Here is a 12,072-nt window from a genome sequence, read left to right as displayed (position 1 = left end):
AAACAAGACGCAGGAAAATTCTGTGCAGCCGGGAATCTAGGAAAACTCCGAATGTCTCAAATTTAAGACAGCAGTGTCTCCAGCAAAACCCGCTCAAGTTCCAGAATCCCATTCCCCAGAGCCAGGAAGCAGGGGACCTGCCTGGCCACCGAATGCACTCGCTTTGCGGAAAGGTTGAAAAAGTAATAATCATAAAACCAAAACAAAAACAGGGGTGTGGATAAATCTCTTTCGGGCCTTTCTGCAGAGGTGCTGGAAAAAGAAACTGAGGCACGCTGGCCGAAGCCCCTGGACACAGAACTCCAGGCTAGCTGGGGGAGCGGGACCCTCTGAAGGAACCGAGCGCCAGCCGGTTTGGCGGCGTCGGCTGCGGGCCCAGCGAGCCGCGGCCGCAGAGGCAGAGCCCGGGCTCCCCGCGCCCCGCACCGCGGAGGCCCCCCGGGACCTGCGGCCGCCCGGGGAGAAGAGGGGGGCGGCCCGGCGCCCTCCAGGTGAGCGCCAGGCCCCAGGCGCGCCGGCCGCGGAGAGACGCCTGCTGCGACTTTTTAAAAACACACTCTCGCGGCGGCTGAGGCTGCTTCCTCGCGCATTTCCGGGCCCCAATTTAAAAAAAAAAAAAAAAAAAGTGGCAGGAGCGGCACTTGGGGGCTCTCGCGGGGTCTGCCCAGCCCCTGGTCGCTCCCCGCCTCCGGGACCCGGGCCGGGAGTGGGGAGGGGGAGCGGCGGCGGCTGGAGGGCGGGGGGGGGGGGTCCCCGCACCCGGGGCGCACTCACCGTGGTGGGTCGGAGGGTACCTCTGCACCGTGGCCCTCACTGAGTTTCCGTAGTAGGAAGGGACGTGGTTGCCTTGACCGTCGATGTTAAAAAGTACATCCACCTCCTCGGGCAGGGGGTACTGCGCCGGGTCCATGTAGGAGTGGCCGAGGCCCGGGTGGTGCGTGTCCGGGTGCTGGCCGTTGAGGACCGCGGGGTGGTGGTGGCTCACCCAGCGCGGCTGGTCCGCCGTCACCTCCATGGCCCCGGCTGCGCTCGCGCCCTCTCGCCGGGCCCGGAACCCGCGCGCGGAGAGGGAGGGCGGTCGGGCTGGGAGGTCGCGGGGGGCAGGTGGGGGAGGCGGGAGGGGGGGCTCCGAGGCGCTGCAGGTGCTGCTGCCGTCGGAGGGGCGGGGGTCGTTTAACGATTTGCTTTCAGTGGGGCAATGCTGGAAAGGTGGGAAGGAAAGGCGAGCAAAGAAGGGGAGGGGGAGAAAAGTCTTTTAAGTGGTCGCTTAGCAAGGAGAAGAAGAGGAAGGAAAGAGGAATCCCCCAAAACCAGGGAGGGAGGGATAAAAGGGGACCGAATTTGAAAGCGGGGGGTGGGGGGCGAGCGAGGGTGGCTGGACTTCTGCAGAGACGAGGCTCCTCTGCGCCGGGGCTTCCTCAGCGGCTCCGAGGCCGAGGCTCTGCTCGGCTCACCTGCGAAGGAGAGAAGCGGGGAGACCTGGATGAGGTCCTGAGGACCGGAGCACCTGAGTTTATGAAGTGGCACCACCTCCCCGCCGGCCGCCCGGCCCCGCGCCCGCGCGCCCGGGACACGCGCGCACACACGCGCACTCGCGCACGCCTCCTCCCGAGCGAGGCAAACCCGGCCGCGGCCGCCCAGGGAACGAGTCCCGGGCACATCCCCGGCCGCCTGGCCCTCGCGAGGGCCCTGCCCTGACTGAGCGGATCCAGTTCGGCCGACGGCTCCCTCCCCCCCCCCGGGGACGGCGATCCCGGGACCTGCCTTCCAGCCTCCCAAAAGAGCGGGGCTGAGTTTACAGTATTTTGAAAAGTCCTCCCAAACGGAGCAGGGGGGGAAAAAAAAAAAAAGAAAAATCAAACTTAAAAAAAAAAAAAGTTGCCAGTACCAACCTGGGTCTCGAGGAGCAGAGAGGAGGAGGAGGAGGAGGCGTGTGACCTGGGAGAGCAGAAACTGCTCGGTCAGATTGCGTGGCTCGCTCTGTCGCGCGCGCTCTCCGTCTCTCTTTTCCTCTCTCTCTCCCTCTCTCAGTATTTTTTTTTTTTTTTACAGGGAATGCATTCTTTCTGAAAGTATCAAGACGGCGCCAGGCAGCTCAGTGTTCGCAGACAGCTGTGGCGCGACGCAACTTAAGGAGGTCCTAGTGTCATCCGCGCCGAGGGGGCGGAGCCTGGCGCTGGCGAGGAGGGGACAGGATCACTAGCACAAGGAAACTGCAACCCAAACCCGCTCCAGGACCTCACCCCCACCCCCCCCCCTGCACCCCTCCGCCCCTGCCCCCGCCCCTCCACTGACCGGAAGGGGGGCGCCGCGGAGGGCGGCCCGGGGGCGGGGGGGGGGGGGGCGGCGGGGCGGGTGGGCAAGGCCCGCCGGGTTTGGGGCGGAGGGGGGCGGGCAGGAGGGAATGCGCGCTCTGGCCCTTTAAATGTGGCTCCCGCTCCAGCCAATTCATTCCGGCCCGGTGGATTATTCCGTGCCGGGGAAACCGGCCTGCCCCATTCATAAAGTCAGCCTTTCTACAGGCAGCCTTTCTTTTTTTCAGACTTTTCTTTCTTTTTTTTTTTTTTTTTAATGACCAAACTTGTTTTTCAATTCAATCCGGTATTGGGGACGTTATGGATTTGGGGTTACGTGCCTATAAAAACCGACGAGAGAAAGAAAAAAAAAAAGGTTTTCATGCCAAAGGACTTTGGGATTTGCCTCCCGAGAGAATTGCTTAAGAGCTGGGGGAATCGGGCAAAGGGAGCGAGCCTTTATTGGAAGGTGTGTGTTCCTCGGGTGGCCGCCGTGCACGGTTTCCCCAGCCTTTTGTGTTAGCAAGCCTCTCAAATGCACGCTTCAGCTGTCGTGCTTTGCCTTTCCAGACCTGGAATTTGCAGCCCCTGCGTGCTTCCGACCTGAGTGACCATGGTGATGGGTGAAGAGGAAAGGGACAGACACAGGCACGCCAGCCAGGTCCCTACGTACAGTGAGAGCGGCCGCAAAGCAAGAACTCGGGGCCTCTTTCCACTTACCCAACTTTTCCCTTCACCCCGCCCAGGGCCCTACTTACTCCGGCTCCCGGCGTTTTTCCCCAGCCGAGGAACCGGCCCCTTTCCAGCGACCCCCATCCCGGCCGGCGGGCAGGACTGCGGCGACCGTCCCCGGACTCGCACCGCCCGGGCCAGGCAGCCTGGGGCGGAGGGGGTGCGGCTCCAGACGCCCCGGCGAGGGGGGCGGGGCGGGCGGGGCGGGGCCGCGGAGGGGCCAATCAGCGGGCGAGGCTGCGGCCGGGCCGCGATTGGCCGGCCCCGCGGGCTCCAACCTCCCCGGCCTCTCTCGGTCCTTTGAGCCACTGCATCCCCTAGCGGCGCCCTGGCTCCTGCAGCCTGCTAGCCCGAAAACGCGGCCGGGGCGAGCAGGGGTCAGGCGGGAAAAGAAGACTCAGGTTCCACCCTCTGCTCACCCTAGGGCAGTGTGTGGGTTCTCCCGCAGGCGATCCCACGGCCGGCACTGAGAGCTTGATTTGGGGTTTTCTCTGAGCGGAAGCCATTATTCCCTCTTGTCTCCTCCACCCCATAAAATTCCCTGCAAACACAAAAAACTCGAAATAGAAGAGAGGGTCCCTAAAAGTAAGTTCTGGAGGATGGCTTTCGTGCGATGAAGGAAAATCATCAGTATTCAACCTTAACGTGGGGTGTGTGTGTGTGTGTGTGTGTGTGTGTTAGAGTGGGGGCGAGAGGTGTCGTGTTTTAATACACAATCATTGTAGAAAGATTAGTAAAATTTATTTGAAAGTAGTGGAAACGTGGGTCCTCCCGATCTTGGGTTTGGAGCTTCTCTGGAATCTCCGTCTTCTGAAATCTGATGTTTGTTAGAAATCAGGGTTGAGTTTCTAGATACGGGACAGGAAGAAAATTCCTAAATTAAACACACACACACACACACACACACACACACACACACACACCGCCTCCCTCCTAATGTTTCTCCCGAGCCCATTTAGTTCCCGTTTATGAGAGCGGCCCAGTAAGGAAGCATCGATTTTTTTCTTCCACTCTGACCACTTCCCTCTAGGGCCGGCCAAGCTCCCAGCCTCTACTCCTGCACACGGTGCTCTCCAAACCTTTTAATTATTTAGTTTCTGTCTAACATTCAGCGGAAACCGCTTCATAAACAAGGACAGACCGACGCGCACACATTTTTGCTAAAAGTCCCCGAGATTTAACATTAAGGATGCAAGCAGAGAGAAAAACTGAAAAGCGCTTCTCCTCCGCGCGTCGGCCCCGGACCAGGAGACGCTAGACCCGGACCCCAGTTCAAAGTCACGCGGGGAATCCCAAACGTGGCTTTCTGGTCCGGAGACCTGGAAGCCAGGGGGTGGGGGGGACGGCGAGAGGGGGGGGAAGCCATCCTCGGGTGAAAACAGCTGCTGACGCCAGGACTTGAAAATGTCAACTTGTGAGCTTCCAACAATTTTAAAAGACAAAGAGAAAATATTTGAGAAAATGAGGCCTTCCGGTGTATCGGCGCCTCTCTGATAACGCACAAAAGTTGGGGGGCGGGCATTTATTCGTTTTAATTAAAAGCACCGAGTCGGGCTGCACCGAGATGGAGAGTCCCTCCCCCCCCCCCACCTCCTCCCCACACCTTGGAAAAATAAAAGATCTTGAAGGCCCTTCTTGGTCTGGGTGGTTTGGAGTTGGCAGAGAGGCGTGGGGGGCTGCGGCTGGACGCCCGGTGTAATGGAGCCAGCCTGTAGGGGGTATTTAACATTTAATTCCCAGCCGGTCCGCCCCTGTTCCCGGACTGACAGTGGGTAATTGGGAAAGAGGACGTTGCTCTTTTGATGGCCCGCGCCGGCCAGTCTCGCCGACGCCACACTGGGTTTGACGTCACGGGCCCAGCCCCAGAGCCGGGAGCCCCGGGAAGGGGGGTGGGTAGGGAAAAGGAGGGGAGGGGGCTACCCGGCGGGGAGGGCCGAGGTCGGCCCCGGGACCCGTGGGGAAGCAGAGGGGGAGGGAGCGAGGCCGGAGAGACGCTGCAGCGCGTGGCCTGAGGCGGAGAGCCGGGCTGCGGGGGTCTGAGCCAGGCCAGGCGCCGGCCTGACCCGCCTCGCCGGCAAATGCAGGCCGGGCTTCCTCCTCCCAGTGCGGGCGGGGGAGGGGAGGGGGCTCGAGGCCGGGGGGGAAGGGGGGGGGGGAGGTGGTCCCGACTCCCCCTCCGCCGTAGCCCGCAAAGCCGATCCTGGCCTCCTGCAGAGACGCCTCAGCGCCCTCCTGCAGACCTGACGACCCCCTCCCCGGGCACCCCGGCCCTGGCCGGGTCTCGCGGGTACCCCCTCCTCCCCGGGAGCCGCCGGCGGAGCGCCGGTGGAGGAAGCGAGGAGACCCAGGAGGATGCCGCCGCCGCCGCCGCTGCAGGGCCCGGGGCTCCTGCGGGGCGCGAGGCCTCCCTAACCAGGGTAAGGGGCTGTCGAAGGGCCTGGATGGCCGGGACCCCGGGGGCGAGCATCCCGGAGCCGAGCCAGCGACGCCGCAGCCACCGGCTCCGTCCCAGGAGCCGGGTCCCGGGGCCGCGCGTGGGGCGGCGGGAGCCAGTTGGGCCTGTCGGAAAGGCCAGGCCTCGAGGCGGCTGCTGGAGGCGTCAAGTTGAGTGGGGTGTGTGTGCCCTCTTGGGGAAAGGGTAAGAAATGGAGCCTAACTTTCTCTCCTCGGTTGGGGTAAGCTGGAGCACACACACACACACACACACACACACACACACACACACACACACAGATGCCCAAGTACAGGTCCCTCCCACCCGCCCTCCCGGGAGCGCAGAAGCTCTGTCCTGGAGGAAGTGGGTCACCCAGTCCGGCAAGGGAACCGGAGCCCGCGACGCAGAGGGGAGGAGCGCGCCCCCAGGCTCACCCCTGGGGTCGCCGCACCCCGAGAGCAGAGATCCACGCGGCCAGAGAGCGTCACCCACCCGAGCCTGGCGACCGGCGCATCCAGGCGAGCTCCGCGGGGTCGAGGCGCCCGCGCGCTGCCCGCGGAGGCTCACCCGAGAGCCGAGGCTCACCCGAGAGCCGAGCCGCGGGGTCGAAGTCATAAAGTTACTAATCCCGCGCAGGGGGAGTGAGCGTGCTTCGCGCCGCCTGGGGCGGTCATTTGAGCGTGTTTACTTAAGGACTTTGCAAGCGGAGCGCGCGCGGAATAGTCGGATTTCCAGCGAGGCAGCAAATATTTGCAGGCAGGAGAAAGAAGCGGAGCCGGGCCGCGACGCCGCGTCCCTCCCCCCGGAGCCGCGGCGCCGGCCTGGGCGGACCCGGCCGCGCTGTTAAGACAGAAGTGAAGCCGGGAACCTGCGGGGCTGGGGGCAGGGAGGGCGCGGAGCTACAGCAAAGGCCAGAAGTTGGAGCGCGGCCCCGAGGCCCCGGCGAGCCGGGGCTGGGGGAGGAGGAGCCCCTTCCCATTCCCGCTCGATCAATCTTCCTTGGCTGCGATCGGTCAATAAAAATGGTGTGAACCGGCCGCGGTGGCTGTACGTCTGGGGAGGAAGTGGAGGCCAGAGGTGCCGAGGCCGGCGCCGGCGCCCCACGCCAGCCGGGTCCGCGGCCCTCCGGTCTGCAGGCTTCAGGCCGGCGGCCAGTTCGTCTCCCGGAGCCGAGCGCTGCCCGGCGGGGCCTTTAATTGGGTGTCTCCGTTTTAATAGTGGCCATTGTTGGAGCAATTAGCGAGAGACAATAACCGCCAAGAGGCGTTTAATTCGATTCCTTGCGCTGGCTGCGCGCGGCACCGGGGCGCTCTGGAAGGAGAGGCCGGGCGGGGAGGAGCTGCTTAAGGGCCGGCTCCCGTCCCTGGTACTTTGGTCGGAGGTGTGGGGGTTCTAACGGGGCAAGTTGAAGGCAGAACGAGAGCAAGCAGGTCCTGGTCCAGGACGGAGAAACCAGTCCTGGGCCTCGCCAGCCCCGCGGGGCGCCTCCGGGGCGGCCGCGCTCGCGGGCCGCGCGCGTCCACGCTGCGACCACCGCGCGGGCTCCCCGATGCCTGTTCGGGGGAGAAAAGCAGAGAGCACACGGACGTGGAAGTCGGGCCCCCTTCCTCCGCAGCCCTATAGGGCCCCCACCTCGATCACCCAATTTCCTTCCCAATCGGGAAGAGAGAAGAACCCCCTTCTGGCGCGTACACACCTTCCCCTCCTCTGCCTCGGCCCTGGGATTAGGTTACCGTGGCCGGGCGAGGATTTCCACTGGTTAAGAGAATAGCACAGGTAAAGCTGTATAAACAGCTCGCAGGCTGCGGGGCGGGAGGGTTACGCCGGGGACACGGCCCAAGGCGCCACCGCCGGGCGTGAGCTCCAGCGGTGAAATGACCAAGGAGCCCGCTTGGACGCGGCGCCCCGGGACCGCGCAGGTTAAACACGTCCTGTGTTGTATCTGTATCTCTGCGGTTCCCTTCCAAGCCCCCTTTCTCTTTCCCGCATGAACTGAAATGCAGAGAGTGGGGAGAGGAATAAAGGTGATGAGAAAGCAGCAGGCGTTGGCTAGTGCCCGCCGTTCTCCCACGAAACACGGCGAGCAGGGGACCCCAAAACTCACTGTCACAGGGCAGATGCTGGAGGTGGAGACGTCAAAGGGGAAACCCACGGGAACTCAGGCGAAGAGAGCCCCGGACCCGCACAGCTCGCTTCCCGGTTCCCACGCCCACCCGCCTCAGGCCTAGAGTCTACCTGCCCAGGGGAATGAGCCATCACTTTAGGGGTGGTAGGTGGTTTAATTTACTTTTTTTTTTTTTTTTTTTTTTTTTTTTTGCTTATTCATCTATCACCGTTTAAAACTCGGAAGGAAACCCGCCCAGGCCAGGAGGAGCGGCTAGAGCTGTGGAGAGTCAAAGAGAGGAGATGCGCTCAGAGATTACCCCCTCCTTCTCCACTCCCCACCACCAGGCTGGGCTCTCCAGCTTCGGGGGATCCTGGCCCTCCCTCTGCCACTACCCTCTTCTCCTCGGGTGAGAAAAACCCCGATGGTATCGAGATTAAAGAGAAAAAAAAAGGGGTAGGTAGGGGTGTAGCGGAAAGAGGGAGGAGGAAGGGAGAAGACAGGGGATTTCTCTTTTGAGTGTAACAGGGCGCAGGCCGGCGGGTGGCTGTGGGGGCAGCCCCGGGGTTGGGTAGGAGAGAAAGATCCCCCTGGAGAACGATTAGAAAGGACTTGACGTCACCCCGAGGAAGGGCGCACCTCCCAGCTGCCCCTCCTTCCTGGCCCCGGTGGTCTGGGGGACAGGTGGGAGACCCAAGAGAGGACCAAGGGGCTCCAGCAGGTCGCATGGTCCCTCCCGAGCCATTAGCCGTTTATCCGGCTCCCAGCAGTACCACTGGCCCTTAGGTGGAAGCTGGCTGTGTCTAGACTCAGGCTCTCCTTCCCTGGGGGGTCCTCAGGACACTTCACTGAAGCATCCCGACTCCCCAGGAAGGGAGCAGCACGGGAGCCAGGCCCCAGCATTTTTCGGAGGAGAAGGGGTGCACTTGGGACACCTGCTCTGTTCCCCGCAGCACCCCGGCCCTCCCGGCTTGTTGCCCCCAGCCGGCCCCAGCTCGGGGAGCCTCAGGCTCTCACCTTAGCCGACTCTCGGGCCACTAAAATTTGGCATTCCAGGAGGAGGGCTTACTCTTGGAGCTATTGTGCTGTTTCGGTTCTCTGGATTAGCCAGGAAACCGGGGTGTGCTTGTTCCTGGATCATGGACGGTGGGCTTCGAGGAAAGGAGGGAAGTGGGGGTTCGTAACAGGGAGAGGGAACATGGGGAAAGATCATTTCCTTCAGTTCAGGAGACAGGAGGGGCCAGCTTCTAAAAGCACGAATTGTTCACATCTTCCTTTGGACACGCTGGAGACCCCACGGTAAAATCTGAGAATCTCAGGGCTCTTAGGAGAGGGCTTCCTGCAGACGCCCTCCGCCTTCTCTTGCCTCCGGAGCTGCACCCACCCGCCCGCCTCTCCCCGCCAGGCCCCTGGCTCGCGCTTGGCTCTCCGCCGTCTGCCACCTCGCGGACCTCAAGCAATTTGTTATATAAAACAAAATAGCAACCACACACATGAGCCTGCAGACCCACAGCGACGGACACCCAGGGAGACCTCCGCTCTGGCACCCTGGGCAACGCATCTCTTTCTCGCCCTTCCAGCGGCCGCACCCCGCCACCACCTCTAGTCCCCCGCTGCCCAGCGACCACAAGCAAAGCGGGGTTCGGCCTCCAGCAACGAGGCTTCCCTGGCCGGATCGCTGCGGCTGTTAAACCTCCCTCCGGTTACCCCAGCCATTAAGAAAAAGGTGATCGAGAAATATTTGGTCCACACACAAAGACATCCAGCGAAACGAAGGCACATTTCTGTGTGAAATGGCACAGGAGCAGAGGAGACAACGCGTCAGTGCAGCCCAGAAATGATAAGAATAACCGGGTGCCAGAGAACAGTGGGCTTTTGGATTCTGCCCCCGCGCACCTTATCAGGATCCCTAATTCCCTGCCACCTCCCGGGGTTCCCAGACACAAACCGCCTCGAATTCCCAAAGAGGGGCTCTCAGCCACCCGCCTCCCACATACCTGCCCCTTCCTTAGGCTCTCTCTGTGTGGCCCTGAGCTGCTGGGCGGCCCAACACAGAGGCTCCACCAATGAGTGCCCAGGGGCGCCCACTCCCATCCACTCACTGCACCCCCGACTTACCCCCACCTCATATATCAGCTGGAAAAAAAAAAAGGCAGGGTGGAAATATCAATAAAGGAAAATGCAGCTTCCCATGTCTCTGGGCTTTTGGCTGGACAGACTAACCCCAAGCCCGGGTCTCCCCGTGGCTGGCAGAGGTAGCTCGCATAGAATGGAGGGTGGGCCTGCAGGGATTGTGAACCAGCGAGCACTCACCCGTCTCCTCAGGACCCAGCTGGTTTCTCAAGCCAGGAACCTTAGGCCTGGCGGGGCGGCTGTCTGGAAGCTGAAAGCCGGACCCCCTGCTGGATCCCACAGGGGAATCAATAATGGGAGCCCAGGGGACCTGACCCTGACCTGGGTCTTGGTCTGGCTGACCTGGACACCATGGCTCTCTCCCATTCCAACGGGCAGCAAACTATCCTCTTCCTTAGAATCACACAAATGTTTAAAGGGTTTCATGGGAAGCCTCCTCCCCACACTCAGCCATTTGGGCCCTGCAAGCGTCGGGCGCATCAGCTTGGGTTGACTCCCTGCCCCAAGCCAGGCACGGGACGGCCTCACCTCCTCAGCCCCCCGACACACACCCCTTTTCCGCCACAATCGCTAAGGGGTGGAGAGCTACACATGCTACTTCACTGCTTGCCGCCTGCAAGTCCATAAGCTCCTTCCTGTCATGACCCCGGTGTCCTAGTGAACGTGGGCAACAGGGGAGGAGAAAAGAGCCGAGAAACACGGGAACCGAACCGAGGGAAGACCCTGCGGGTTAGACTCCTTTCCATCCCCTGCCCTAGATGGAATCACCGTGTGGGTTTCCCCGGGGCACCCAGCAGTATCCGCGAGGAAGAAAACGTATAGCAAGGCAACCTCAAGCAACTTCCCACGCATTTTAACCGATTTCTGTCTTTGTAGGGAACTGCCTCTGACTGAGTGACTGTGGGTCCAACGTCCCAGGAGAAAGTAGAGTTCTCGCCCCTCTGCCCGTCCTGCTCCCCCACGACCCTGGCCGCCCTCTCTTCTGGGCTGTGGTTTTCTCACTCACCTCGGGGTGCTCCTGGAAGCAAAGGTGCCTCCCGGCCACCAGCTCTCCAGGGATGCCAGATGCCCACACATCTGGATTCCCACCTTGTATCTCACAGTACACAGCTGTTTCTTTAATTGTATGCAGAGACAATGAGCCTAAGCAAACACTTGTAAGCAAAGGGAAATAAACACGCAATCCGCACTGGAACCTTCCACCCGCCACCTTTGGGAGAAGGCTGAGCTGCTTTTCCCTAATGAGTTCTTACCCCCAATCCTCTGCCCTCCCTGAAGTGGAAAGCGTGTGTCCAGCCCTTCCGGAACATCCCCGCCGTCTCTTACACCTCTGTTTAGTTTTTCTTCGCATGCTTAGCTCTACTAGCTTTTTCCTCCATACAAGGGCACGCACACACACACACACACACACACACACACACCAGCTCGCCCAAGGTCATTGCAGAAAGCCAAAGACTGCCAATGACCAGGAAAAAAAAAGACAATAAAGACTGGGGTCTAGTTCACTTTCTTCCAGGGGCAGCTGTCCCTTTGGAGTCCAGACCTCCTCTTAATTCTCTCCACGTGGAGCGGGAAAGCGAGTGCGGAGTTAGAAGATAACAATATTCACTGACCTGGGTATTTTGCTCCCGCGGGCCAGCTGTGTTTTATTTATTTATTTTTTCCTGACTTGCCGGAGATCCGAAGGCAGCAATGACAGGCAGACTTGGCCACTGTTGTCGCCGCTGCGGTCCTGACCGCCCCAGCTGCTTACGGCATCTCACACAGCCTTCCAGCCAGCAGTAAAACCTGGGTGCTGCGCATCCTTCCTAGGAACCCCCTCCCTCCGCCTTCTTCTGCTCACTGTAGAGAGCGGAGCTCTTCCGGGTTGCGAAGGGGGGAAAGGGAGGGAGGAGAGAAGACGAAGCGAGGAATGGATTTCACCCCCTCTTGCAAACGCGCAAACCGCACATCAGGGGTGTGTGAAACCGGCTGAGGTGGGGGTGGGGGGGAGGGGGGAAGACTGCCTGAAATGTGACCAGCCCCTGGCGCCTCACAGCCCACTGTCTCTGGCAGGATTGGAATCAACCCTGCAAATGGCATCGGTAGTGTTGACTGGGTCCTTACCTACCGTAGATATAAAAAGCTTTCGCCGGAGTCTCTGCCTCCCATTTTTGGAGCACGTGGGGATCCAGCGGGAGCGTCTAGAGGTACAACCCGGAGCCACCACAGCAGGGCCTCTGCCTTTCAGCGCTCGCTCTCCCTCTCCCTTCTGACTTCCTCCTGTGTATGCAGACGCCTTCAAGATGCCTGTGCTCTGCCTTCATCAGTCTTGGGTCCGGCTGGCCAGTAAAAGTTTAGGAAAGAATGGTTGGCGAGTAGGCTCTAGGCTCGTT

At 61.2% G+C, this 12,072-nt stretch overlaps 2 protein-coding genes across 11 annotated transcripts in view; one reads left to right on the top strand and one right to left on the bottom strand.

Annotated features, from left to right (window-relative positions):
* GATA3 (GATA binding protein 3) overlaps positions 1 to 11,541 on the bottom strand; it is a 30,335-nt gene extending 18,794 nt beyond the window's left edge. The window contains exons 1-2 of one of the 8 annotated variants that reach the window (XM_047866120.1): positions 11,311 to 11,541; positions 775 to 1,454 (exon numbers count right to left, since the gene is read on the bottom strand). In XM_047866120.1, the coding sequence (XP_047722076.1) occupies positions 775 to 1,015 (241 nt within the window). In that variant the 5' untranslated portion in view covers positions 1,016 to 1,454; positions 11,311 to 11,541. Of the gene's footprint in view, positions 1 to 774; positions 1,455 to 1,892; positions 2,187 to 3,052; positions 3,176 to 3,445; positions 4,595 to 7,564; positions 7,697 to 9,877; positions 10,069 to 10,703; positions 10,729 to 11,310 lie in introns of those variants that run through there. The other 7 variants (XM_047866126.1, XM_047866125.1, XM_047866124.1 and 4 more) reach the window with 7 other exon arrangements.
* Positions 5,103 to 10,847, top strand: LOC125170038 (wiskott-Aldrich syndrome protein homolog). 3 transcript variants are annotated; one of them, XM_047866129.1, is made up of 3 exons: positions 5,103 to 5,443; positions 7,811 to 8,020; positions 10,574 to 10,847. In XM_047866129.1, exons 1-3 carry the CDS (start codon positions 5,105 to 5,107, stop codon positions 10,589 to 10,591), a joined length of 567 nt encoding a protein of 188 aa, XP_047722085.1. In that variant the 5' UTR covers positions 5,103 to 5,104; the 3' UTR covers positions 10,592 to 10,847. The 3 variants fall into 3 exon arrangements, with proteins under 3 accessions (XP_047722085.1, XP_047722086.1, XP_047722084.1); XM_047866130.1 differs by lacking the exon at positions 10,574 to 10,847 and adding an exon at positions 9,145 to 9,753 and having other exon boundaries at positions 7,811 to 7,973; XM_047866128.1 differs by lacking the exon at positions 10,574 to 10,847 and adding an exon at positions 9,145 to 9,753.
* Positions 11,542 to 12,072: the final 531 nt, after the last annotated feature.

This window comes from Prionailurus viverrinus, chromosome B4 (genome assembly GCF_022837055.1).
Source record: "Prionailurus viverrinus isolate Anna chromosome B4, UM_Priviv_1.0, whole genome shotgun sequence".
Taxonomy (NCBI): domain Eukaryota; kingdom Metazoa; phylum Chordata; class Mammalia; order Carnivora; family Felidae; genus Prionailurus; species Prionailurus viverrinus.
This window is presented reverse-complemented; position numbering and strand designations above follow the sequence as displayed.